Below are 27,634 nucleotides of genomic sequence, written 5' to 3'. Positions count from 1 at the left end.
AGTTGAGTGAACAATTCAGCATATAGTATTCATTTTGAATCAAGTTCAGCAAAATTGGATTAGTTGGATGAGTCTGATTCACCCTTAATGTCTATGCTCTTCACTGGCCATGATACTGGCAGTGGCAGCGTACAATGGACCAATCCAAAGTCTGAGGAGTTATAGTTGTTACCATTGCTGTACCAATAGGCAGAAGACAGAGACAACTTTGCATACTGCCGCATCATCAATGCTTTGCATACCGCTCCCCTTCTCTATCTGCACCACACAGACGCAACAAATGATAGGCTACCACTTGGGGAGCGTATTCAATTTACTATAATGTCAAATGTGTCATGGTGGCTTAATCGGACAGTTTTCTATCCCTGGCTGGCTGGCTGAATGATAACTATTATATACCTAAACGAATTGTCGACACGGACTTCCTTGGGAATAGGACTTGACTACCTGTTGCATTTTTTTTTTTGCTTTTCATATTCGAATCATGTGGAAGTGTTGAGATGAGGACGAAAGTGGAATTGGTTCCGCGTATAAATTGTTAAATAGTGAGGCTACCGTAGTTTCGTGCCACATGTTTTTTCTTCAATGCGTTTAGTTGATATGGCGACAGTTGACTCAACTCGATGAAACTTCATCGGCGGCGTGTCCCTGTTGAACACGGCAGCCTGAAGACATCGGTGTCACGCACCACGAACTGTCATTGTACAACCATCCGTAGGTTAGCCGACGTTGAAAGGAGAGAGAAGAGGAACTTACTTTTTAAAAACTTTTTTATTACCTGAACTAAATTATGACTTCGGTTTGGAAAAGATTACAACGCGTTGGCAAGAAAGCGTCAAAATTCCAGTTTGTGGCGTCCTATCAAGAACTTGTGTTGGAATGCACTAAGAAATGGTAGGTTATGTTATTGCTTTAAAAGTAACTAGGCTACTTTTCACAACATCCAAATGATGCACGTCGTCTGAACTGCTCCCATTACGGGCGTTTCTTCTTGTAATATTTCTATTTTAAAAGTAGGTTTCCGCAGCCTAACAACATGGCCACTGTTTATGCTTCATGTCAAATAACTTATTCCATTATTTGATCAAAACCATCGGATCAAACCCATAACGGGCCCTAGTCCGTCATTACAAGTGACAATAGTTACACTTTCAGGAAGGAGATGTGGTTCGTTGTTTCCTCAGCCCTGGTTGCAACCTTGCTGGTCTCACATACTAGACTTAACATAATAAACGCAAAACCGGGACGCCTAAATTAGTACCGGGACACCTAATTACGTTTGGGAGGGTTACTTAAGGGAAAGCAGGGGTGGATGTGTGTATAACGTGGACGTCCAGCAACCCAAAGATTGCGTGTTTTTTTTAATCTCATCACTGACAATTTTAGCTAATTAGCAACTTTGCAACTATACTGAACAAAAATATAAGCGCAACATTTAAAGTGTTGGTCCCATGTTTCATGAGCTGATATAAAATATCCCAATATCCATACACACAAAAATCTTATTTTGTGCACAAATTTGTTTATCTCTGTTAGTGAACATTTCTCCTTTGCCAGATAATTCATCCACCTGACATGTGTGGCATATCAAGAAGCTAATTAAACAGCATGATCATTACACAGGTGCACTTTGTGCTGGGGACAATAAAAAAGCCACCCTAAACTGTGCAGTTTTGTCACACAATACAATTCCACAGATGTCGCACGTTTTGAGGGAGCGTGCAATTGGCATGATGACTGCAGGAATAGCTGTTGCCAGATAATTTAATGTTAATTTCTCTACCATAAGCCGCCTCCAACGTCACTTTAGAGAATTTGGCAATATGTCCAACTGGCCTCACAACCGCAGACCATGTGTAACTATGCCAGCCCAGGACCTCCACATCTGACTTCTTCACCTGCGGGATTGTCTGAGACTAGCCACCCAGAGAACTGATGAAATTGAGGAGTATTTCTGTCTGTAATAAAGCCCTTTTGTGGGGAAAAAACGATTCTGATTGGCTGGGCCTGGCTCCCCACTGGGTGTGCCTGGCTCCCAAGTGGGTGGGCCCATGCCCTCCCAGGCCCACCATTGGGGGTCCTGGGAGGGCATATGAAATCCATAGATTATAGGGCCTAATGAATTTATTTCAATTTACTGATTTCCTTATATGAATTGTAACTCAGTAAAAATCGTTGAAATTGATGCATGTTGCATTTATATATTTTTTTCAGAATACTTTTTTTAGCTACTTTGCAACTGCATGTTAACTAACCCTACCCCTAACCTTAACCCTTTAACGCATCTCCTAACCTTAACCCTACCCTTAACCCATAGCCTAGCTTGCTGGATCGAATCCCCGAGCTGAAAAGGTACACATCTGTCGTTCTGCTCTTGAGCAAGGCAGTTAACCCACTGTTCCCCGGGCGCCGACGACGTGGATGCCGATTATGGCAGCTCCCCGCACCTCTCTGGGTTGGGTTAAATTCGGAGGACACATTTCAGTTAAATGCATTCAGTTGTACAACTGACCAGGTATCCCCCTTACCCAAGCTAACGTTAGCCACAACAAATTGGATTTCGTATGATATCATACGTTTTGCAAATTTGTGGTATATTGTACGAATCGCAATTCGTCACATATCAGACAAGATGATATGGACATTCACAGCACAGATTAATACATACCATAGCATATACGAATTGAAGAGTCCCGAATTACAGCCCAGGTTGGTTTCCTCTGATACAGTAATATGAATAACAGAAGCTCATCGAGCCCTTACATTTCCACGTTTACTTTAGTGAACCTATAGTAGGCAATGGGCACAGGCCTACTGTAGCTTTTATGCACCCAATAAGCATCAATACTCCTAGCCTACTACATCACTGTCAGACCGATTAATGACAGCCATTACTTCAGTCCACTCAACTGGCAGGAGGATCTGGATCATTATGAATTATGATTATGATGCCCTGACATGACCAGATACTGGGTAGCAGGGCAATTGTTTTCCAGTGTGATATAACGTTTAGCTTTCCTTTTTACACCATGATTGAATTTGTTGGTATTTATTCATTTGTGTTGTTAATAAGGATACCTGTGTTGATGTCATCGGTGTCGACATGTCATCAATTACCCTTTGATGTTAAGCAAAGAGGAGAAGAGCCTCCGTCAAAACCCTACTAATTGATGAAATTAAAACAACAGTGTCTTCACTCTTAGCGGAATACTAAAGTTAGTTGGCACTTTTATTTTCTATTAGCCGTGACAACGGGGGATCTTTCAATGAGTGTCTGAGTTGCACCATAGTAGGCTATACAACGACAATGTAGTTTGCAATCAGGCCTGCCAATCATGCCACGTTCTTGCTTATCTTTTCATGTTGCAACAGAGCAATAGTATATGCTATTGTGTACTGTACAGTAAAATACATTAAAAGGGGAAGGGGGATACCTAGTCAGTTGTCCAACTGAATCTATTCAATTGAAATGTGTCTTCTGCATTAGTGTGATTAGATCATTATTTCTTAATAGATAAGCTGTAGACTTAAACAAAGACTGTTTGAATCTGATACAATATCCATACATAATCCTTGGAGCCTTGCACCCAATAGTTGAACTGGATATCACTCATAATAACACAAACAGGAAGAGTGATCGAACTGTCCATCTCATGTTTTGTCAGAAGCTGTTCTAACATGAGAACCAATGAGGGCAGAGGTTTTTTGAGAGACAGCCTCGCTATTGATTGTAGCTTTTAGTTAGCAGGTGGGTCAAAGTCTTCAGACTCAACCAAGGATCAGTCTTGCCTCTGGTTGGGTTTATGACAGCTGGAGTATGACACAGCGGGCTGCTTTTTGATGTGAGTCATATTGGTCTCTGGTTATTCAGGACTATGGACATGCCTCCTCCTGTCCTAATGGCTTTGCCTGTCCCAGTCTGCCAGTCTATTTCTGTGCCCTGTGATGCCACTATGCTTTCAAACCAGCCCCCTCCCCACCCAAACATGCCCTTTGGCTCCCATTCGCTATGTTGCTATAACTAGCCTGCAACCCGAGACAGAACTGAATTTGGCCCTGCTTTTCTATGTTCTCCTCAACAGGCTCCATTAGCCTATTAACTCTCTAGTGTTAGGAAGGAGTCTCTTACAGAGGAACTCCAATATGTTTCGAATATATGTTAAATATATTTAACACGGTCTGCTGTTTGCTTGTATTACAATTTACAACCAATATAAGTGAGCAATCTGCTCAACTGTTTTCTGGATACACATTATAAAGCTATACAAAGAGGGAGGGGATACTTATACCATAAGAAATCATGGACTATACAGTGCCTTTGGAAAGTATTCAGACCCCTTGACTTTTTCCACATTCCACAAGGCACACACCTGTCTATATAAGGTCCCAACAGTTGACAATGCATGTCAGAGCAAAAACCAAGCCATGAGGTTGAAGGAATTGTCCGTAGAGCTCCGAGACAGGATTGCGTCGACGCACAGATCTGGGGAAGGGTACCGAATATGTCAGCAGCATTGAAGGTCCCCAAGAACACAGTGGCCAACATCATTCTTACATGGAAGAAGTTTGGAACCACCAAGACTCTTCCTAGAGCTGGCCGCCCAGCCAAACTGAGCAATCGGGGAGAAGGGCCTTGGTCAGGGAGGTGCTGAAGAAACCGATGTTCTCTCTGACAGAGCTCTAGAGTTCCTCTGTAGAGATGGGAGAACCTTCCAGAAGGACAACCATCTCCGCAGTACTCCATGAATCAGGCCTTTATGGTAGAGTGGCCACATGACAGCCCGCTTGGAGTTTGTCAAAAGGAACCTAAAGACTCTCAGACAATGAGAAACAAGATTCTCTGGTCTGATGAAACCAAGATTGAACTCTGTCCTGAATTCCAAGTGTCACTTCTGGAGGAAACCTGGCACTATCCCTAAGCATGGTGGTGGCAGCATCATGCTGTGGGGATGTTTTTCAGCAGCAGAGACTAGAAGACTAGTCAGGATCAAGGCAAAGATGAACAGAGCGAAGTACAGAGAGATCCTTGATGAAAACCTGCTGCAGAGCTCTCAGGACCTCAGACTAGGGGGGCGAAGGTTCACCTTCCAACTGGACAACAACCCTATGCACACAGCTAAAACAACGCAGGAGTGGCTTCGGGACATCTCTGAATGTCCTTGAGTGGCCCTGCCAGAGCCCGGACTTGAACCCAATCGAACATCTCTGGAGAGACCTGAAAATAGCTGTGGAGCGACACTCCCCATCCAACCTGACAGAGTTTGAGACATCTGTAGAGAAGAATGCGAGGAACTCCCCAAATACAGGTGTGCCAAGCTTGTAGCGTCTCACCCAAGAAGACCCAAGTAATTGCTGCCAAAGATGCTTCAGCAAAGTACTGAGTAAAGGGTCTGAATCCTTATGTAAATGTGATATTTAAGTTTTTTATTTTTAATACATTAGCAAACATTTCTAAAATCCTGTTTTTGCTTTGTCATTATGAGGGATTGTGTGTAGATTGATGAAGGGAAAATAACAATTGAATCAGTTTTAGAATAAGGCTGTAACCTACCAAAATGTGGAAAAAGTCAAGGGGTCTGAATACTTTCCAAAGGCACTGTAGGTTAAAAGGGATTGAGAAATATGGTTCCTTCCTCTTGTGAGGTACCCCACCCTCAAAAGCCCTCAAGAATACAGTGCCATGAGCCAGGTCACGTGCCTTATTGCAGTTTCCTTCCATTCTTCCTGTGTTGCAGAAGCCAGAGCTTCATCGTCTTTCTAACAAAAACAAGGGCCAAAACAATGGTTTGAAAACTTCTCCCAGTCAGGGCGACACTGTTATAATGTTACATATTGCGGGAGGATAGAATTAGAGTGTATGACATATTTCATGTATTCATATTTCAGGAATGCATTATTGTCATGTAAAAAATAATGCCAACATTCACCTCTGGTAGTTCACCAATAGACATATAGGAAACCATATTATGTTTTACAGTAATTCAGTTGGCATGGGTGTGAGATGTATTGACAAAGTCTGTGTGATGTTACGAATTAGTTCACATGTGTTAAATGAGGTAGTCACCATGCGATACCAATGGCTTGCTGATACGGTACCGCTGGGAGGATGTGTATGAGGCAATGTTTGGCATTCTCCATAGTGATGCATCTGAAAGGCATTTGTAAGGGAAGTCTGGACCAAAGCTACAGTATGTTGCGTAGCATAGAACTGTAGTTGCAAGGATCCCTGGCTTCACACACACACACACACACACTGTGTCTCTTCCAGCCCCTGGGCATTGACAGCTGATTGTGATCATGTGACTCTCACAAGATCCCTTTACTGTTTGCTATCCATCCTCTTCTTCATCTGTTGGTGAATAATAACATTTGTTTGGGCTCGATTCCGTTGCATTGTTCTGTTTGTGTAAAACAAACCATACTTTGTAACTTAACCACCAGTAATGACACTGACTGGGGGAGCATTCCCCGTTCTTCTCAGACAATTGTTCCGTAAACAAACAAATAATACAGAACTTGTGTGTTGGTGTTTGCAATTTTCTTTGAAACGCTAAGTGTACAAAATATTAGGAACACCTGCTCTTTCCGTGACATCGACTGACCAGGTGAATCCAGGTGGAAGCTGTGATCCCTTATTGATGTCACCTGTTAAATCCACTTCAGACAGTGTAGAGGAAGGGGAGGAGACAGGTTAAAGAAGATTTGAGACAATTGAGACATGGATTGCGTATGTGTGCCGTTCAGATAGTGAATGGGCAAGACAAAATATTTAAGTGCCTTTGAACGGGTTATGGTAGTAGTTGCCAGGCGCACCGGTTTGAGTGTGTCGAGAACTGCAACGCTGCTGGGGTTTTTCATGCTCAACCGTTTCTCGTATGTTGCGAGATGCAAGGAAGTTACAAAACAATTTCTTGCATTTCTCACTGTCTCTTGTCTCATGTTTTGATGCATCATCCTTTTTCTATGATTTCAGGCAACCAGATAAAGTGAGGGTGGTTTGGACCAGAAGAAATAGGCGTATGTGTTCCAAGGTAAATACTCACCCAGATGTACTTAAAAGATAAACAGCAGATCTCTTATCCCACTTGGATGGCAAGGATGCATTGCCGTAACTTGTATAACATTTTGATGTAGTCTTGTTGTCTTGATTTCTCGCTCTAGCTTCATGGATGGCAGCCGGGCATCAAGAACCCATACAGGGGGATGGTGGTGTGGCCCGTACCTGAAAATGTGGATATCTCCCTCACACTCTTCAGGGTAAATTTCACCCCACGGCTATTCATGAGTACACTGTTCTAGAGCTGTTTGTTTCTGTGTTAATTAATCTGTATACATTTCTATTGTAAATTGACAACGTACAAAAATGTGTGGAACATGTGTCATATTTCCCTGTTATTTTCATTCCCTATGCTTTACCCACTAGGATCCCCATTCCGACGTGTTTGAAGACAAAGACTGGACGTTTGTCATTGAGAGTGTGAGTGTACTTTCTGCCTCAATCTAATTACAGTCGCTCACAACAGCCGGCATTGAGATATGGACGTTCATTCAAAGGCCAGCTAACGGTGCCAATAAAGCCCACTCGTGAATGTATCCCTGCTGCTTTGTCTTGCAGGAGACGAAGGGCCAACGTAAGGTGTTGGCTTCAGTGGACGTGAACATGAAGAAGTTTGCCAGTCCCACTCCCACTCAGCAAGACCTGACATTGAAGCTGAAGCCACTGTCTGTCAAGGTGCTGGAGGCCACTCTGAAGCTCTCCCTGTCCTGTGTGTTTCTCAGAGAAGGGAAAGCCACGTGAGTCCGTCCCATAACAGCCCGCTAACGGTAGATTCAGAATTACCAGCCGTACTGCAGTAATATAACGTCAGTAGCGACTTCATTACGTGTCGAGGTGGCAATGCTGTGCTGCTCTACCCGCAGTGACGAGGACATGCAGAGTCTGGCCAGTCTGATGAGCGTCAAACCCACAGACATCGGTAACCTTGACGACTTCAACGAGAGCGACGAGGAGGACGACAGGAGGTTCAGTGCTGGAGCTAGCATTAGCAAAGCGGCCGCAGGTATACTTGAATCATAAATGTCATGAGATCAAAACCGTACCTTCTTTGGCGCTCTGTATCTGCCTTTCTTTCTGTCACATGACTCGAATAACGGCATCCTCACTTTTCTATCATAATCTGTCCCTACTTTTTCCTTCTCTTGCTTTCTTTCTCCACTTTCTCTGCCAGCTCCTCCTGCTCGTCCAGTGCGCCTCCCCGAAAGGAGGCCTTCTCCTCTAAAACATCCCCCTGTCATAGGTACCCTTACCTCTCTTGCTCTTATTCTTCGTCTTGTTCTAGCCTTTGGTTTTCACCTCTGTAACTCCTTTCCCATCATCCCACCATAGTACCTCATGTATTGAGGATTTTCAATCATTTTGAAAGAGAAACCATATCGATGGATTTCCGTACAAGTGACAATTGTAACATTACAAAATGATGGATCCCCCAGCGATGTGATTCTACATTAGTCACCACATTGCGTAGTCAAATGTTCCATTGAATCAGATACTTTCCCCAAAGATATCGGACTGCCAAGAACAAGTAATAGAGAGCAACAGTATTACTTAGAAACTATGTATATGCTATGCAGCAGCTAGCTAGTTCTCTTGGAAATGTCAGTTGTGAAGTTGTATCTGATTTATGACAGTCATTTCATTTTTAACCTGTCATATCATTCCACTTCTTTGCTTGTCTTTTTTTTATCCTTCCTACCTTCCTTCCTTCCCCTCTCCATCTTTTTCTATTTATACTCCTCTCATCTCCATCTACCTCTCCCTCCGTCTCTCCATCCCCCTCTTCATCCCATAGCCTGTGGGAAAGAGAGTGGCAAAGCTGGCACTGTCCCTGTCCTCCATTCAAGGCCCCCCCTGCTTGTCCCCCTGACCCCCTCTCCCCGTCTTCAAACCCGCTCCAGACATGCACGCTCTGTGCCACCCTCCCCTGAGCCCCCCAGGCCACCAGGGCCCCCAGTCCCCTTGGTGCCCTCATCCTCAGTGCCATTAGGGCCCCTAGGACCCCCAGTTCCCTCAGTGCCATTAGGACCCCCAGTTCCCTCAGTACCAGTGTTTACCTGCCATCAACCACCCTCCGTATCATCAGCGCCCTCACTGCCTGCCTTTACCCACTATCAACCACCGGCACTGCCCAAAATCTTCCGTTCCAGCAGCGGCTCAGGTACCCGCAGCCAGGCAGATTGACTGAATGATGCTGCCTTGACAAGTGCTTAATGACGCTCAACTTGTTTCTAAATCTGCATGATGGTACTCCCTGAATTGCTTATGAATTGCCTTTTAATTTTGTTCAACAAAAGTATCCCCCAGGCAATGGCATGGTGTAGTAATGTCTGGGATTGGGCTGTCTTATGAGAGTGATTTGAGCAACGTACAAATGACTAGCAGCATCGACCAGTGGCACTTTTGAACCTGCTTGCTTGTGTTGAAGACTTTTTCTGAAGAGAATACCAGTGTTACTGTAAGTTAACAGAAATGTTCTCTGCGTTATTAACAGGAACCTGTGGTTAAGGAAAGTAAAAGTAACATCACTGCATGTCTATTTGCAGTGTCCCTCTTTCCACCAAGTCCTCAATCTCACTCTTTGGTTTCAACTATTTATCTATTTCTGCTATTTTTCTTCCCTTTTTTCCTTTTCTTCTTGCTCCTAGCGCCTGTGTCTTTTCTGAGTAGTCTCCCGGGGGCTTTGTGTGGCCCTGCAGTGGATTTGAAGCCCCGGGGTGTTGGTCAAGTGGCCCCCGATCGGCCCCAGTTTAGACCAGCTGAGCCCCTGGCCTCTGGCCTCTCTCAACACCCCTCTCTACCCTCCGGCCCACAGAGAGGTACCGGATGCATGGAAGGTCAAACGCCACCTGCTTATCACATTGGCTATTCTATGTCTTTAAGTTCGACTCGGTTTGAGTGTCTAATGCTCTAGTTTTTCACTATCATCTTTCTGTCCTGTCTTATCCATCATGCCTGATGCCCTCTCTTCCTCTCTTCCTCTACTGCAGCTCGCTCAAATGTCTTCCGTCCTCAGATTGTATCGACTCAACAGCGTCCATCCTCCCCCTCTATCTTTTCCTCTGCTGCATCTCTTCAAGACAAAAACACTGCTACTACTGCCCTGTCTCAGGCAGAGCCATCCCTACCCGAACCTCAGCTCCCCAACACTCCGCCAAGTATGGAAACACATTCTATCTCTAGCGCTGACCACTTTGTGTTACTTAACTTCAGTGGTTATAGCTTGTGTAGATTGCTTCTCTTCTGTTGTATTGTCTTGGAGGGTGAGCCGACGCTTACTTGCTGCTGTGTCTGTACTCTTAATGGTGGTTGATGAACTAATTATATACTTTTTCTCTTCCCCTCTTCCTCTGTTTACCCGCAATCATGAATCTTTGTCTCCCCGTTCACCCCACCTCTCCCCTTCATCAACTCTCTGCTCTCAGCCTCCATCCGGCAAAGGGAGTGGGGGAGGCCCAGGCCTGTGTCAGTCCCCAGTGTCCCCTCTGTCTCTGGCCTGTCCCCCTCCTATTCCTGTCCCTCTCCCAGGGATTCCATGGCCCCTGTCCCTCTGCTGACTAGCCCAGACCTGGATGCTCTGTGTGACCCTCACTGTCCTCCTTCCATCCCTTTCCCTAAGTCCTCACCTCCCGTCAAGTGTCTTTTCTCTCGCAACCCTCCCTCTCCTCGCTCTAACAACCACTGTAAACGTGCCCTAGTCGTTGCACCTCTCTCTGACCCTCTACCCAAGCCTGTCCCTTTGCTTCCTGCGACTGTCCGTGCCTCTGCTTCTGCAGCTCTCACTGCCTCCCAGTCAGGTACTGAACCAACAGGTCTCACAGCATGAATACCATCAGGGAGGGAGGGGGGGGGGGGGGACTAGGTCTATGACATCAGCCTCGTTTCATCAATAAAAACCATTCTGGCCAGTTTGTCCCTTGCGGTTCACTGCCTGTTGGCAAAGGACTGAGACAAGCACACTATTCCACTGCCAATTTTAGCTGTTACTAAATCCATTTCAATGCCTATGCACAGTGCTGAAGGCACAGTACCAATGAAGTGGTGTAATTAGCTAAGAATATATCCTGCACAAAGGCCCAGTTGTCTGTATAGTCCATGAGCCATTCCCCCAAATGTGGTGAGGATGTCTCACAGGGATTTGTTTGGAAGGTCTAGGTCTCTGGAGTCGTGATGTGTGTGTGTGTGATGGCAGTACAACAATTGGGTTATTACTTTTCCTTTCATCTCTCCATCCCATTCATTTTTCCCCCTAGGGATTTGACCCTTATTACAAACAGCGTCAGTATACAACAAGTTATTGCTCACTTATACCCTTTAATAAATATCATTTGGAATGCTTAGACTCACAGCTATCCGTCAGGCACATTTTTGGGGGGAATGTTCGTGTCAACAGAACTCTGACCTTTGACCTCTAGGGTGCATATCAGAATGACCTGGTATAAATGATTTGACAAGCAAGTGATTCTGAAAGGTCATGAAATGACCTTTCAAATGATATACAATATAGCCAACTTTGAAAGCACCCGCAATCGGCCATATTGTGCCATTGGCATTAGAATGTTGGAAGCTTAGCCACAGAGTGCCATGTAGTGGGGCAGCTATGTTTGTGGATCATAACATTGGTGATAGAAGCATGAAATTGCACACACAGAGCTAAAACAGACATTTTATAGCCAAACTGGGGTCTTATTGGATCCATTTTGCATGAGCATATCTGAATGAAATCTCATTCTAGTCATAGCTGGGGGGGGGGGGGGGTAAACTAATAGAAAATAGAAGTAGGAAACTATTGCGAGCACTTTGACAGATCCCTTGATATCCACCACATGGGGAAGAGAGAGAGAGAGAGAGAGACCCGACTCAACTCCAACTAAACTGTCTGTCGTACAGCAGAGAGCGTGTCCAACTCCGAACCCACACAACTGAATAGATAAGAGCATATCATCAACGCACCGCTTCCAAAACAGAGCTGAGAAGCTCTCGGTAAAGAAAATGAACTGCACGGCGGCAGCTTTAACAGGCCATTGGTAGGGATGAAAGAGAGTGATATCCGGAGATTGCTCCAATTGCTGCACTGCTATCACACATTTTCCCACTCTAGGGACATAGACCTTAAAAAAAAAAAAATCCCTAGGAGACATCGTCACCCCAAGTGAACCCAACCAAAACCCCCCCCCCCCCCCCCCCCCCCCCCCGGCTCATGGACTAGTAGACAGTACGCAACACGTAGCTGCAATGGAGGAGAGCATTCTGTTACCGCTGCCAGTAATATCTTAGTCCAGACAAGAAAGGAACAGGAACCACGTCATGCACCGCTGAGTGTCAACAATGTCATACTGTACCCACTAATGCAACGTTTAAACGGAAGTAACATTGTTCTATGTTATCCCCATGACGTTATGTGTGCCTGTTTTTTATTTTTATATACAGAGATCCAGAGGGAGTTAAATACTCTCACAGAAGAGGAATACCACAGTCCTGCTACACTTGGTGAGATATTCTGCCATGTTCTTGCTATATTTACAGAATATATTGACGTACTGGATTGTATTCTAGCATAATATGTCGTTTCCCCTATAATAACTAAGAATGCTGTTAAACCTTGTTTGACTGGTCTATGTCTCCCGACCCCCTCCAGGGCCGAAACTGTCAGAGCAGCAGAGCCTGTCTGTCTCAAGTGAGACCCTTCCCCTGGCCCTGAACAGAGGGGACGAGTCTCTCCGCTCCCCCAGAACTGCTGGCACCATCAGGATCGCCAACCAACAAGCCTCTGCGTCCCTGGAGAAAGACCGAGAGAGCCGACCGGAGTCAGAGAAAGCCGTGGGGTTGAAAGATGGCGGGACCATCAAAGGGTGAGTTCCTAGTGGGTGGTGTACTGTACAGCCACTTCGCAGCTGGGACCTCAACACTTCCATTTTCAAATGCTGTGGTTGAAGTGTGAGACAGTGTTCGAGGTTATATGGTTGTTAAGCTTGTGCGTGTGTGGTACACTGAGCATGAGAAGAACATGTCTGCTGTGAGTTTGAGATAAGCACATGCACGAGGTTTGTGTGTGCTGACTTTGAAAGCCCCACGTTTTATGAATCGTTTTGAATTGTTTGACCAATGGGGCAGCTTTAGCCTTTTCATTGCTATTGGTTGCTATGATTTTGAGACTAATCGCAAAATGGTTGCCAATGGCTGCAAGTGTTTAATGGAGTGAAAGAAATCTTTGCCCGCCTTTCAGCTTCACAGCAATGTTGCAGAGACATGCCGTAGGGAGATTTCCTGATTGATGGATCTCTGTTGACTCATAAAGGGCAGAAATAGGCCTATTTATGGCCTCAAACAGGGAGGAGTGGTAGAGAGTGGCATGAGAGTGGAATTTATGTATGTAGGGTCTTGTTTTCCATTTATACCCAGCTACATAGCATGCTTCCTCACCCACGATTACTCATCCCCTTCCTCTGTCTTGTTACTGCTACTTTCATTTCACCTTCTATAACACACACAACCCTCCCTAACACTGTGTGCTTCCAAATCATGACCCTGATGTGTGTGTGTGTGTGACCTGCCTGCTGTGCGCCCCGGGAAACCTCCCTGCTCTCGAACGTCTGAGCTCTGACACCAAGTATCTTTGTTCCTCAGTTCTGGGCAAGATGGCAGCCCAGCAACTGGTATCCCTGGCCCTACGCCCACAGAAGTCTCTGATTCAGCAGAGCTTATTCCAGCGCTCCCTCCTCCATGGCCTTTCTCTAGCCCGGAGACAGAAGCACCAGAGAGCACTACCCCTAAAGTGCCTTCTACCAACATCCTGGGAGCATTTAGTGCTGATATCCCGCCATTGGCCGGAAAGAAGTCTGGCTTCAAACAGACATCCAATGAGACCAAGGAAGTGCCTTATCAACCTGCCAAGCCAGAGGACTCCTCTCCCTCGACCCTGGACAAAACACCTTTTATTGCAGACAAGCCGCCATTGGCTGAGCCTGAGCTCGACTTTGATGACGTAATCATAGAGACGCCTGATCCATCAGTCACGGCAGGTAACTTGTTTTTGGAGGACAACGCAGGCGAAGAGGGATCAAAAGCGGACACAATAAAGAGGTCGCCATTCAGCATCTTGAAGACTCAAATGGAACATCTGGCTGGAGGGTAAGTGTGAGATTCTGTCAGCAAGCAGACAGTGCTGCTGTTTCCTCTCAAGGCAGCCTCTTAGAGAAGTCAGGTTTTTTTCCGTCCTCATCCTTATATGACGATGTATCCTCATCCTTACGAGCCTGAACGCTATACTTGGCTATATTATACAGGCACTCTTTAAGTATTTATTGAATGGCACCTCTTTTCTTCACACACAAATGTGTTTACACACGTACACAAACACATATGCACACACGTACACACCCACTTCTGAGAATAATATCTCCATTGACGCTCAAACCCTTGACATCAGTGTCCCTGTCTCTCAGTGTTGAACAGGAAGCTGATGTAAATTCAACGGCAGGGCCATATTCAAAAATGGCAACATCAAAAGAGCACAGGCCAGTTGACACGCAGCTACTTCCAGAGATTGTAAACATCACGTGTGAAGACACAGCCGAGAAGCACGGCAAAGGCCAAGAGAAGCCCGTGGAGAAGAAGCAGGAGAAACAAAGGCCGACACCTGATTTTCCCTGTTTATATGACCTCAACAAGTCAGATGAAGACAAGGAAATTATGAAAAACATGGCTGCCCTGGAGGCTTGTCCTCCCAGTATGACATCCACACCAGCTGAGTCATCCAGTATTCATACTCAAGAGCTCCCTCCTCTGGAGAAAAAGCCAATCAAAGCTAAAAGGCCATCATGGGCTGAGGAGGTTATGGGCTCCAAAGAGGAGGAAAAGAAACAGATGGACAATCAACCCCAGGATGAGAAGGCCTCATTATCACAAGCTGATGAGCACAAATTGGCGCCCCTTGAAGTTCAAGCTAACAGGAGTGATGAGGGGTCACATAGTTCAGAATGGAATTCAACGGAAGAGGAGGCAGGCATTTCGGAAGCCCACAGAGGGGATACTGGCTGTGTTCAGAAAGAGCGGTAAGTGAGAGCACATTTTGTTAAAAAAAAATTCTCTCTACGAAATGTCCTTTTAACCTTGTCAACCTTTCTCATTGTCTAAACTCTCTCTTCCTCTGTCCCACTCCATATCCTGTTCCGTCTCACCTTCCGTCTCTCTTTCAGTTCTTCTGACCACGTGTCATCAAAAGCGGACACATTTCCCTTGTCAGGCAGTGTCAGTGTAGATAAAACCATAGAAATAGATTTACTATCAAATATCAGTAAACCTATTTCTATAGTGAAAACCATGGATGCCACGCCAGGAAGCCTAGAGACACCCCATGTGGCTGAACCCCCTCAATATCAAGTTGTTGAACCTATGGTCCAATTCAGCTTGACATTAGAGACCATAGCTGAGGATGCAGTGGCGCAGGCAGAGCTTCCCCTCTGGGAGGCCCTGGAGGAGAATGCTCAGGATCCGAAACCAGAGCAGGACTCTGGAGAGGAGACGATCAAAGATGAAGTCCTCGGAGAGGAACAGGGGAAAGTCGATGAGAACATGCTAGTGCCGGGCGTAGAATCACCGGAGACAGGGTAAGTGGGGAAGGGAGGCACCTCTATACCACTGAGAGGAATCGATGACCTCAGAGTTACCGCAGTTAAAGCTTAACGTAAAAGGTGTGAATTATAGTCTGGTGGGTATCCTTGGCAACACTTCAAATGTATGACGATGCCTGGCCGTGTCCTACACCTCTTTTGAGTATGTCTGAACTTGCAAAATATTCACTGTGTGTAGGCTAATTATACAGTAATACTGAGGTAATTCACATATGTTTGCCCTCTCAGCTCAGACAAAGCTGTTAAGCCAGAAGCTGGCATTAGCAGAGATGAGGGTCACAAGACGATCACCTCCGATGAATCAGAGGTGTTCCAAATGCCACCTACCCCAGAGCCCACACCCCAGTCTCCTGAATCACTTCTAAAGGAGACTATTGTAGAGGAGGGTAAAGACAGTGAACCATCAACTTCACCGTCTACACCCCCTCGGCACCTCTCCACGAAGGTGTTCAGTAGCTCCACCATGAAGCGCTCATTGCAGATAGACACGCTTGTGTCATTGGAAGCAGCCATTTCTCCAGCTGGAGAGTCAGATTTAAACGAAGAGGACCTATGCGATATGAAGTGTCCTCCCAGCACGGGGGCTGCAGAAGCAGAGAAGCCTCTATGGGCTGCTTTAGAAGAGAAAACTAAGGAGAAAGGGACAGAGGGAGTAGGCATGAGCACATTGGAGGCAACAAAGAGTACCTTGCAAACAGGGTAAGTTACTGGGGGTTAAACTCCTCATGGCATGGCATGAAGTGTCCGTGTGAGGTACATTTACATTAGACATGCATGTTTGTGGTGGTGTTGACATTTCATACATGTTTTAATGCTCACCCAAAAGTGCCAATAACACTGCGTTTAGGCTATAACTTTTCTGGAGACTAGTCGTATTCCCCTTAGTAGAAATCTCTATGGATTCTGGTCCTTGTGCTGGTGTCAGACTAGTGTCCAATCAAGTGTCTCATTTCATATCTGTCTGTGGCAGCCCATCTGGACAGGGATCTGTAGCAGAGATCCACTTGACTGAGTACCTAGAGGACACTCCCCTCCCATCTCCCTCCAAGGAAAATAGAGAAACAGACATTTACTTTGACTGTGACAGTTCAGTGGAATTGTACACGTCATCAAAGGAGGAGGCCCCCATTCGCCTTCCTAAGAAGAAGAAGCAATTATACCTGGAAAAATGTGCTGTTGTCAACACTGAGAGTGAAGAAGGTGAAAGTGAGTCTCGTTCCTCCGTGGTCGGCCCAGGACAAGCCGACAATGAGCAGCAGCTAGATCCGGAGTGGAAGAAAAGTTCCGTGGACGCATCAGATTTAAGTACAAGAGAAGAGTTGGAAGATGATCAGGTTTTGGGGAGGCTGGCGCAGGTTCCCGTAGCTGTACAGGAGGAGGGTCTTGATGTTGATGTCTTCATGAGAGCATTAGTGAGGGCCATGTACAGAGGGTAAGTCTGACGGGCGACCGAGGCTTGCTCAGCTTTGACATCTTTGATCAGCATGGCCACAGGCATTTTAGGGACTCTTTAAGTGCTCTTGACTCTGCGGCTGAATCTGAAATGTGTCTATTTTTGTGTACGCCGGCTTTTTGCTTGTGAAGACATGTCGTCAATAAGATGCAACGCTTAAATAGCAACGTTTGTTTCAACCAATTTGAAAGATTTCACATCTACACTGAGTGTACAAAACATTAGGAACGTTAGGAACACCTGCTCTTTTCATGACAGACTGACCAGGTGAATCCAGGTGAAAGCTATGAACCCTTATTGATGTCACTTGTTAAATCCACTTCAATCAGTGTAGATGAATGGGAGGAGACAGGTTAAAGAAGGATTTTTAAGACATGGATTGTGAATGTGTGCCATTTAGAGGGTGATTTAAGTGACTTTAAACGGGGGAACGGGTTATGGTAGTAGGTGCCAGGCGCACCGGTTTTGAGCGTGTCCAGAACTGCAACGCTGCTGGGTTTTTCCACACTCAACAGTTTCCTGTGTGTATCAAGAATGGTCCACCAACCGAAGGACATCCAGTCAACTTGACAAAACTGTGGGAAGCATTGGAGTCAACATGAGCCAGCATCCTTGTGGAACCCTTTCGACACCTTGTAGAGTCCATGCCCCGACAAATTGAGGCTGTTCTGGGGGTAAAAGGGGGTGTTAATTCAATATTAGGAAGTTGTTCCTAATGTTTTGTACTCTGTGTATATGTTCAAAGATTTGATGGAAATTTGAATTGTAGAATGTCACCTTGAAATATGTCTTGAAGTCCATTGAAAAAGAACTGCATCTTCCATGCCTGCTGTACATGTAACCTAAAAACGTTGTTCAAATATCCCCTAAATATTTGTTCAAATATCCCCATTCCCTAGTTATGAGACTGTGACTTCCATACTTCAGCCATCTGGCCTAATGATGTCTAATGATGAGGTAGGAGAACCAGACTCAAGACCACTTTCTCCATCTGAGTTTGAGATCCTACCACCTGAAGCCTTTTCTGATGCATTGGAGGAACTCCCAGTCATGGTCACAGACTCATCACCGGTCCAGTTGGCCCACAAGAATGAAACGACTGAAGAGACTGGCAGGCTAAGCTTAGTGGAGACTTTGTGTTTAGCTGCTGTGGAGCAAGAGATGTTCAAGGACCCAATCACCAAAATTGAGCAAGAGGTCAAACCTCTGAAGGAGTCCACCAAACCACATAAAGAGACTATCAAACCACTGAAGGAGAGCACAGAACCACTGAAGGAGAGCACAGAACCACTGAAGGAGAGCACAGAACCACTGAAGGAGAGCACAGAACCACTGAAGGAGAGCACAGAACCACTGAAGGAGAGCACAGAACCACTGAAGGAGAGCACAGAACCACTAAAGAAGAACACAGAACCACTGAAGGAGAGCACAGAACCACTGAAGGAGAGCACAGAACCACTGAAGGAGAGCACAGAACCACTGAAGCAGAGCACAGAACCACTAAAGAAGAGCACAGAACCACTAAAGAAGAACACAGAACCACTGAAGGAGAGCACAGAACCACTGAAGGAGAGCACAGAACCACTGAAGGAGAGCACAGAACCACTGAAGGGGAGCACAGAACCACTGAAGGAGACGAACACTGCGAAGGGTAAACCAGAGAATGATGTTCGTCCACCTGTGTTACCACCTGTAGAAAACGAAAAGGATGCAGAAAGCTGTACAGACGATTTCCCACCACTGAGAGAAGCAGAGCTGGATGAAATAGCTTATGAGGAGTGCTTGGAAGACAATGACGACGACGCCACCCCTATCGTTAACTACACTAAAGCCCGTAAAGAGACAATCAAGGGAAAGACCAAGACAGTGTTCATGCCTGACAGCGATTCAGATGAGTTGGAGTTTGAGATGGGGCAGGAGGATATAGGCACAGTGTGGCTAGCAGAGTTGTACATGGATGCAGGGTAAGTGCCTGAGCTCCTGTCGCTCTCTGCACTCCTTTCCTGCATGGCTTAATGAGACAGATTGTATTCATGTAGTAGGAATGGAGCTCTGTCAGGTTGTGGCTGGGGTTTTGTACTCCGGCTTCTGGAGTGGTACAGTTAGTTGTCTTTGCTTATTTTTGAATTATCTTTTTTTCGGATTTCTCATCAAGTTATTTCACGTGAACTTGCGGTTTTCAGATCTTTGTGTCCAGTCTACTACCATGCCTGAGGCGAGGGTTTAACTGTTGGATGTTAAGTCCTCTGAATGTGCATTTGCATGTGTAAGTGAAAGTGTTTTTGCAAACAACTTTTAAACTGAACACAGTGAAATGTTGGACATAGCTGATAGTGAGCTTGTCGTGTTGATGTTTACTGTTGCCGCACCTCGGCTGTTGGACCGTTGCCTTTTGACTGTGACGTGGTCGAGGATTGTGTGGCCCTCTGCATTTTGGGGAAATTGCTATCGTAGCCTTGCCAGATGGCTAACGTTGATATCTCTGTTTCACAGTCGAGCGGTGTTCTCTTCTTCACCACCTGCTCCGCACGAGGTCAACCGCCCTGATAGTGTGTCCACACAGCAGGCCACATCAGTGGGGTCCCACCCTGCAGGACCTATTACTGGAACCATTGAACTGGAGCCACTTCCCCGTCGTCGCAGCAACAAAAAAAAATGCACTCCTCCAGTGCCTCTTCAGGAAGTAGGCCCAGAGAGAGTTAGTCAAGACACGGCACCTGTTGCCAGTTGCCTGGCTCCACCAAAGCGAATCAAAAAGAAAACTGTTCCACCACCCGATAATACGGATAGTGAGGCAATGGCACGAGAGAGCAGCAAATCTAGCTTAATAAAGGAGACTTTTAACACTGACGCTAAAGAGGAAGACATTCCAAAACCACTAATCCTCGCCATGGAAACGACTTCTTCAGATAGCATTCTGGTGACAGCCAGAGAGAAGGGAGCCAATGACGAGCCTCATCTAGCAAAGGAGGGTGATGATGAGAAAGATGTCCCAGAGAAAGATGTCTCTGTCAGCTCAGTGGTCCCATGGCCTCTACGGCCCTCTCAACCTGGAACACCTACTACATGTCCCAAGGTCCCTCACATAATCACTACAGAACCCCCCAAAGAGGACCTAAGCCTAATTGAGGAGGAAATGTTGCTGCTGGCTAAGATTAGTCAGATGGCAGGAGAAGAGCCATCAGATGTGCCTGTGTTTGTGCCTGTGCCTGTCACGCGCTTCAGGAAACGCCTGATCCCCTCCTTCCATGAGGACGACCCTTTTCTGAACCCAGAAGATCTCCCAGCCTCCGAAGCCAGTGAGGAACAAGAGACTCCATTACCAGTGGTCCCTCAGGAAGCCAGTCTAGACAGGCCTGAGCAAAACCTAGATCTAGATGGAAGGAAAAGGCGGCAGGAAATAATTAGTGAGCCCTCCACCATAGCCGCCGCCTCCTCAAATCGTAGCCCATCAGAAACGATTACTGAGGTTAATCCGGTGGTGGCAACCACTGAGGGTATGACATCATCAGACTCTGCTGTGAACTCGACAGTCCGTTCAAAGGAGCCAGCGGAGGTTGAGGAAAGTATCCCGATGACCGAGACGGTGACAGATGGGGTACCTGTTGACACAGGGTTGAAAGTAGACAGCGGTGCGCTCTCTACAGTTTACCATGTCCCTGCCCAAGAGGAGCGCTTGTTATTGACTGAAACCGGGGCAACAGTCCTCATTGGGAAGGTGCCTGAATCAGGAGTCGAGGAGGAGGATGGTCTTGAGATAGAACAGGATGCTACTCTGTGCACTGTAGATACACCAGTGGACGGGGTGGATGAACAGTAAGTTAGCAGGACAACCCATGACATTGTCTAGCTTTGGCACGGCCTGGTTTGACGTTAATCAGGTCATGTCATCGGGCTCTTGTAACTCCTTGCCCAGTTGAATACTGTTGACTTGGATCAGTGCATAACTGTAAGCTGTTTTTGTATGTCTGCAGGACAATAGAGTAACTGAAACGAGATCAGAAGTTTATACATATCAGCTAACTTTACTTGGCTGTCCCATCATCTTATCTCGACCATTTCTATCCCTTTTAGATCTGAGACGGCTGAGGAGGGAAAGACGTCCGGTGACCTGGCTGTCCCAACGATATGCTCAGCCACGCAGCCATCCGCACCAGACACCACAACCCAGAGGAACGACCAGCCCCCAGCCACCAGCCCAGGCAGTGAAGAGCCACAGTCCAATGGACAGACCCCAGCAGATAAGGGGGTCACCTCTGGTCAAGCGTCGGACACGATTGTACCTCCCCGACGCAGCAAGAAGAAAACCCTTTCCTTTCCCGTGGTCCTTCAGGAAGTTGCCCCGGGGTCCTCCACTACCACGGCGGACAAGGATGAAGCCGATACGAAAGATGTGCTAGTCCTCAGCCGACAGGAGGTACATTTGATTCTCATATTTCCTTTTCATAAGAGGTATCAACAGTTCATTATATTTCAAACACAGCTGAACATGGAATATGTCAATGAGACTGTCAGTAGCTATAACAGGTCTCTCTCCCTCTGTCCCTCTCAGATGTCAGGTCCACTGCCCAGTCCCGGGCTGGTCACCTCCAGCAAGTCTCTGCTGGAGTGGTGCCAGGAGGTTACGAAGGGGTATAAGGGAGTGCGGGTCACCAACTTTAACACCTCCTGGCGTAATGGCCTGGCTTTCTGTGCCATCCTACACCACTTCTATCCCGACAAGATGTAAGCACTTAATCGCTAATCAGTTAAATTCCCAGCGACAATGTTCCGTCCTAGTCTGAACGTGGAAAGTCACGCAACTTTATTATGAGTCCATGCATGTACTTGAATAATTATTCCACCTTTGTACAGGGATACAGCCGAAGTTCTCACAAAATAGTATCAGGAAGTTCCATCCGTGTCCTTCTATTAACTACGTGTGGGTTTTTTTCAGAGATTTTGAGGCACTGGAAACCAACGACATCAAGTTAAACAACAAGAAGGTGAAAAAGTCATATTTTCTGTACATCACTGTGTATAATAATAAACACACATCACGTCTATAAGGAACACAGAAGTCAGCATTTTTGTCCTGACCCCTCCCTCTCTCTCTCTCTCAGGCCTTTGATGGCTTTGCCGCGCTGGGCATCTCCCGTCTAATGGAGCCCTCAGACATGGTACTGCTCTCTGTGCCAGACCGCCTGATCGTCATGACTTACCTGAGTCAGATCCGCACCCACTTTACGGGGCAGGAGCTGAGTGTGCTTCAGATAGAGCACAACAGCAGCCAGTCCAGCTATGCAGTGACTGAGCCCAGTCAGGGTTCTGACGTGGATGCTGCTGCTCGCTTCTGTGCCCGCAAGCTACAGGAAGGTAGCATCTCCCTGGAGGACGGTGCGACAGAACAGGCCTCTAAGCCCAATGGGAGCCTAGTGCCACCGCCTCGGACGAAACGGTTGACAAAGGGGGAGGAGAAGGGGAGCGGAGCTGGGGGTTTGGAAGGGGGATCGGGTGGATCACAGACCCCAGTGCCTCCACCCAGGTCACACGCCTCTGCAGCGAAATCCGGATTTGGTCACGTGAGAGATGCCGACCTGGTGAAGAAAAGGCGCTTGCGGCTGAAGAGTGAGTCTATGGATGAAGGGGATGGGCTGGAGCAACAGAGTAGCACATCCAAGAGCACAGAGGTACATGCTGAATGTGGCCTTTTCTCCCAAGCCATTTTCCCATCTTTTAAAACTCCTTTCTTGCATTTGAACGGAGATTGGTGTTCTATTCATTTGTCAATGTTTTGCTCTTGACACGAGGCCATGTTTCTCTTTACCTATAACATCTATTGTGTGTGTGTCTCCTGTCCAGTCAGCTGAAAGTGTATCAGACAGAGCAGTGAAGAACGGCTCCTCAGAATCAGGTAGGAGATTTACCAGGAGATTTTTTTTACCTGAACTGAAGGAGCCGACAACAGAAATTGACACAGTGCATAAGCGTGATATGAAAGGCTGCAGTCTCTGTGATTTCCTTGTTCAGTAAATATTCTAATGACCAACTGTTTGATCTGTATGCAGAGACAATGAGCCCAGTGCCTGTCCAGGAGTCCAGTGTCTCAAGCCAGGAGGAGGATACTCTGGTCAGTTCAAACCTTAACGTCATGTTATTATCCACTTGACTGTTTACATTTGTCTTCTCTTTAGGCTTTTCTTTTTACCTTCACTGCTAGGCCTCTGTGGCTCTTAGTCATGGCTTAACCTGTCCGTCACTACCTCTTTACTGCTAGGCCTCTGGCGTTTAGTCCAAGGCTTAACCTGTCCATCACTACCTCTTTACTGCTAGGCCTCTGGCGTTTAGTCCAAGGCTTAACCTGTCCATCACTACCTCTTCACTGCTAGGCCTCTGTGGCTCTTAGTCATGGCTCAACCGGTCCGTCACTACCTCTTTACTGCTAGGCCTCTTTGGCTCTTAGTCATGGCTCAACCTGTCCGTCACTACCTCTTTACTGCTAGGCCTCTGTGGCTCTTAGTCCAAGGCTTAACCTGTCCGTCACTACTCTTAATTTTTATCATATTTATTTCCTGGTCTTCTCTTTGCCTTTAGTCCTGTTTCTCCCTCTAATCTTCTGGCCTTTTTCCTGTCTGTCATCTATCTATGTTCATCTGTGTGTCTCTCCTTACACGTCCTCCCATCTGTCTGTTGTCCGTTTTCGTTTTGGCAATGTGTGTCTCTGTATCTTCATGGTCAGCGTCTGCAGGACACCAGTCAGTATGTGCTGAGTGAGCTGCAAGCCCTGGAGACTGAACAGAAGCACATCGACAACCGAGCAGGCGTCGTGGAGAGGAGACTCAGAAGACTGATGGAATCAGGTGAGAATGACGAAAGGTATCAAAAGGGTGCTGAACCTAAAGTGAACCGTGTCAGGCATACCGTTATGTGTGCTTATCAACGGATTCACTTTCTCAGTATATACAGCAACAACAACAAAAACGCACCTTTTTAAGGTGCCATTTTAACTGTGGACATTGTGCACTTGCTCCAGGTAGCGACCAGGACGAGGAAGAAAAGCTAATCCAGGAGTGGTTCACTCTGGTCAACAAGAAGAACGCCCTTATAAGGAGACAGGACCACCTGGAGTTGCTGTAAGACACAACACACCACTCACACATCTATTATTTTTAAGAATACGTAACACGTTCATGTTACTAGCAAATGGTTTTGACCTGAAGTTTGCCGTCTAACTACATGTGCCATAGTATGCTCTGTTTTGTGTACCCAGCAGAGGGCAGCTAACCGAATGTATTGTATTCACAGGCAGGAGGAGCAGGACTTGGAGAAAAGATTTCAGCTACTGAATAGAGAACTCCGAGCCATGATGGCCAATGAAGGTTAGTCCCGTGCATAAGCAGAACCTTCGTTTACATGGAGCACAACCGGTGAGACGACTGTAGACCCAATGCAGTCGGGCCGTGCATAATTACTGTGATGTTATCTTCCCTCGTCTTCCCTCTCTTCAGAGTGGCAGAAGACTAAGGCCCAGCAACACCGGGAGGAGCTCCTGCTGCAGGAACTGGTCTCTCTGGTCAACCAGCGGGACGAGCTGGTCAGAGACATGGACGCCAAAGAGCGAGGGTGAGACTAGCCCATCTGTTTGTTACAGCCATTGCGTATACAGTTTGAAACACCAAGCATGTGTATAGGATGTCACGCTGCTCGCATAGCGAGTGCCTCTCCCTCCCGATTCGGGCCCATACCTGGCGTGAACTCGGGGACCTCTGCCTCACAAACACACATGCCCGCCCTCCCTCAAGCGTCTTAGCCAATCGCGCCGCCTCAAAAGCTAGCTAACGAGGCGACGCAAGCGGGACACTTAAGGCCGAGGGGTACGTTTCACACGTCCCCATGTGCTACACGCGCATGTTCCATATGTTTGATATGATGAGGTAGCGTGCCGGTTGCTTATATGTGTGTGTGTGTGTGTGTGTGTGTGTGTCCTCAGGGCTGTTGAGGAGGATGAGCGCCTGGAGCGGGGGCTGGAGCTTAGACGCAGGAAGTTCAGCAACAAAGACAAGTGTGTGCTACAGTGAGAGAAGGGACGACAATGACAAATACCAACCCATCCAGGAACTAAACCTCCACAATCCCTGCTTCATACCAAGCTCTCACTCACTCAGCATCTTACAGTATGAAACACCCCTAGGAACCTGCCACCCCAGCAACAAATCCAAAGCCCTCTGCACCGATGGGATGATTGTCAAGCAGTGTTTTCTCTCCTTAACTGGGATTTTGGGACTGGTCATTAATGATCAATTACGTCCCCTGGGATGCTGGAGCTGTGTGCCTTCCCCTTTGGAGATACTTGAACCAAATTTCCCCCTGTACGGTGAAGGTCCCTCATCCACTTCAAACTTTTGATTGAAAAAACGAGGACCTCTACAGTTGTCAGTCAATATGCCTTACTCTGTCATTCAGTAGACAGAAAGCCCACTGTACCAACAGGTGTGTGTGTGTGTGTGTGTGTGTGTGTGTGTGTGTGTGTGTGTGTGTGTGTGTGTGTACCTTTAGCCCACCAAGAAGATAAGTGGTTCCGTAATTAAGTGCCTACTCTCACATCTGTAAACATGTCATTGATCTTATCTGGTCCGACAATATACGATAATCAACTATATTAGATAGTTTGCGCTTTGCCTTAATGCTTCGGTGGAACTGGCTATTAAAAGAACGGTCTGGTAGTTTCGCACAAAATATTAAAAGGGCTCTGTATACAGGAGGACTGACCGTTCTGTGTTTTACTTTGGACCCAGATGTTTGACGACAGACTCAAGTTTGCGAGAGTACCACGTATTGAGCTTTTCTGGTGTCGAATATGTGTTTTCAATTTTCAATCCTTCTTTTATTTATGGTTTGGACATTTTGCATGAGAAATGTTTGGGTTCGGTGTGTGTCATATTGAGCATATATGAACAGTCAATCAATCGACCCCGAAATGAAAGGAAAAGTGGACAGTGAACAAAACGTGAGACTTTAGTTGTAGAGAGAAGCTAGTAGTACTACTTGGAATACATACAGGACAATAAATGCCATCCTGTAAATATTAATATTTATACTCTGTTATAACCTGGCACTGCAGTTATTTTCATGTTTTTTTGTTTGTTAGCAAAGACCTTTCGTTTCACATTTCTATTATCACAGATGATGATGATGATGATGATGATTTGTTACTAACCACTGGTCCAATGGAAAATGCAATGGTGTATTACTTTGTCCCAGCCTCTTTTTAAAAAGGACATTCAAACACAATATGTTTTGTTTAAACCAGGGAATGATAAATAATACATTTTTGAAGTTTAAAAAGAACATTGGGAGTTTGTTTGAGTAAGTTTCCTCTAATTTGTTGTCATATCTTATGTGGTACTTGTTCACTTTTTTCATGGAGGGATGTCATTGTGTTCTGTGAATGAGGAGTCATTTCTCAATATCTATATTATCGTGATCGTGCGCTATTATACTGAACAAAGTATAAACTCAACATGCAACAATTTCAATGATTTTACAGAGTTACACTTCATGTGAAATAAATTCATTAGGCCCTAATCTATGGATTTCACATGACTGGGCAGGAGTGCAGCCATGGGTGGGCCTGGGAGGTACATAGACCCCACCCACTTGGGAGCCAGGCACACCTACTTGGGAGCCAGGCCCAGCCAATCAGAATGAGTTTTTCACAACAAAAGGGCTTTATTACAGACAGAAACACACTGTCTGGGTGACTGGTCTCAGATGATTCCGCATGTAAAGAAGCTGGATGTGGAGGTCCTGGGCTGGCATGGTTTCACGTGGTCTGCGGTTGTGAGGCTGGTTGGACATATTGCCCAATTCTCTAAAACGACATATGGTTGAGAAATTAACATTGAATTCTCTGGCAACAGCTCTGGTGGACATTCCTGCAGTCATGCATGACAATTGCACTCTCCCTCAAAACTTGAGATATTTGTGGCATTGCGTTGTGTGACAAAACTGCACATTTTAGAGTGGCTTTTTATTGTCCCCAGCACAAGGTGGACCTGTGTAATGATTATACTGTTTAATCATCTTCTTGATATGCCAAACCTGTCAGGTAGATTAATTATCTTGTCAAATGAGAAATGCTCAATAACAGGGATGTAAACAAATGTGTGCACACAATTGGAGAGAAATAAGCCTTTTGTGCTAATGGAACATTTCTGGGATCTTTTATTTCAACTCATGAAACATGGGAACAACACTTTACATCAGTGGTTCCCAACCAGTAGTACTAGGACCCCTGGGGGTACTTGAAGACTCCTGAGACCATAGGCTTACTGGTAAAACGCACATGAGGAGGTACTTAAGGGGTAATGCAGGCAGAGCAAAATACAGTTGGTGGTAGAGTAAACGAAAATGGTTGGTAACCCCTGCTTTACATGTTGCGTTTATATTTTTGTTCAGTATATTTATAACATTTGTGCATGATGAATAAATAAGCCTCCTTTGGTAAGAAAGTGT

The 27,634-nt window shown here is 46.1% G+C and overlaps 1 protein-coding gene across 16 annotated transcripts; it reads left to right on the top strand.

Moving 5' to 3' along the window:
• Nucleotides 1-238: 238 nt before the first annotated feature.
• Nucleotides 239-27,634, top strand: LOC139418659 (uncharacterized). 16 transcript variants are annotated; one of them, XM_071168281.1, is made up of 31 exons: nt 263-894; nt 6,974-7,031; nt 7,162-7,257; nt 7,424-7,477; nt 7,616-7,794; nt 7,921-8,060; nt 8,229-8,297; nt 8,850-9,215; nt 9,703-9,873; nt 10,045-10,212; nt 10,480-10,851; nt 12,485-12,544; nt 12,693-12,906; nt 13,682-14,185; nt 14,500-15,108; nt 15,253-15,663; nt 15,916-16,386; nt 16,658-17,119; nt 18,040-19,104; nt 19,634-20,956; nt 21,215-21,557; nt 21,693-21,865; nt 22,077-22,125; nt 22,243-22,809; nt 22,982-23,033; nt 23,188-23,249; nt 23,868-23,979; nt 24,153-24,252; nt 24,425-24,498; nt 24,628-24,742; nt 25,110-27,634. In XM_071168281.1, the coding sequence occupies exons 1-31, from the start codon at nt 791-793 to the stop codon at nt 25,195-25,197; spliced, it is 8,631 nt and encodes a 2,876-aa protein (XP_071024382.1). In that variant the 5' UTR covers nt 263-790; the 3' UTR covers nt 25,198-27,634. The 16 variants fall into 16 exon arrangements, with proteins under 16 accessions (XP_071024390.1, XP_071024382.1, XP_071024381.1 ...); XM_071168280.1 differs by having other exon boundaries at nt 23,859-23,979; nt 25,110-27,630; XM_071168279.1 differs by having other exon boundaries at nt 266-894; nt 9,703-9,891.

The sequence above is a fragment of the Oncorhynchus clarkii genome, chromosome 10 (assembly GCF_045791955.1).
Source record: "Oncorhynchus clarkii lewisi isolate Uvic-CL-2024 chromosome 10, UVic_Ocla_1.0, whole genome shotgun sequence".
Lineage (NCBI taxonomy): Eukaryota > Metazoa > Chordata > Actinopteri > Salmoniformes > Salmonidae > Oncorhynchus > Oncorhynchus clarkii.
The sequence above is the reverse complement of the archived record's forward strand: the minus strand, read 5'-3'. Positions and strand labels throughout refer to the sequence as shown.

Bases quoted from the DNA above. Each gene is read 5' to 3' on its own strand.
- LOC139418659 (XM_071168278.1), top strand. From the start codon at position 791: ATGACTTCGGTTTGGAAAAGATTACAACGCGTTGGCAAGAAAGCGTCA. The intron at 7,258-7,423 runs GTAAATTTCACC...TTTACCCACTAG, and splicing joins TCTCCCTCACACTCTTCAGG to GATCCCCATTCCGACGTGTT. The intron at 12,907-13,681 runs GTGAGTTCCTAG...TTTGTTCCTCAG, and splicing joins GATGGCGGGACCATCAAAGG to TTCTGGGCAAGATGGCAGCC.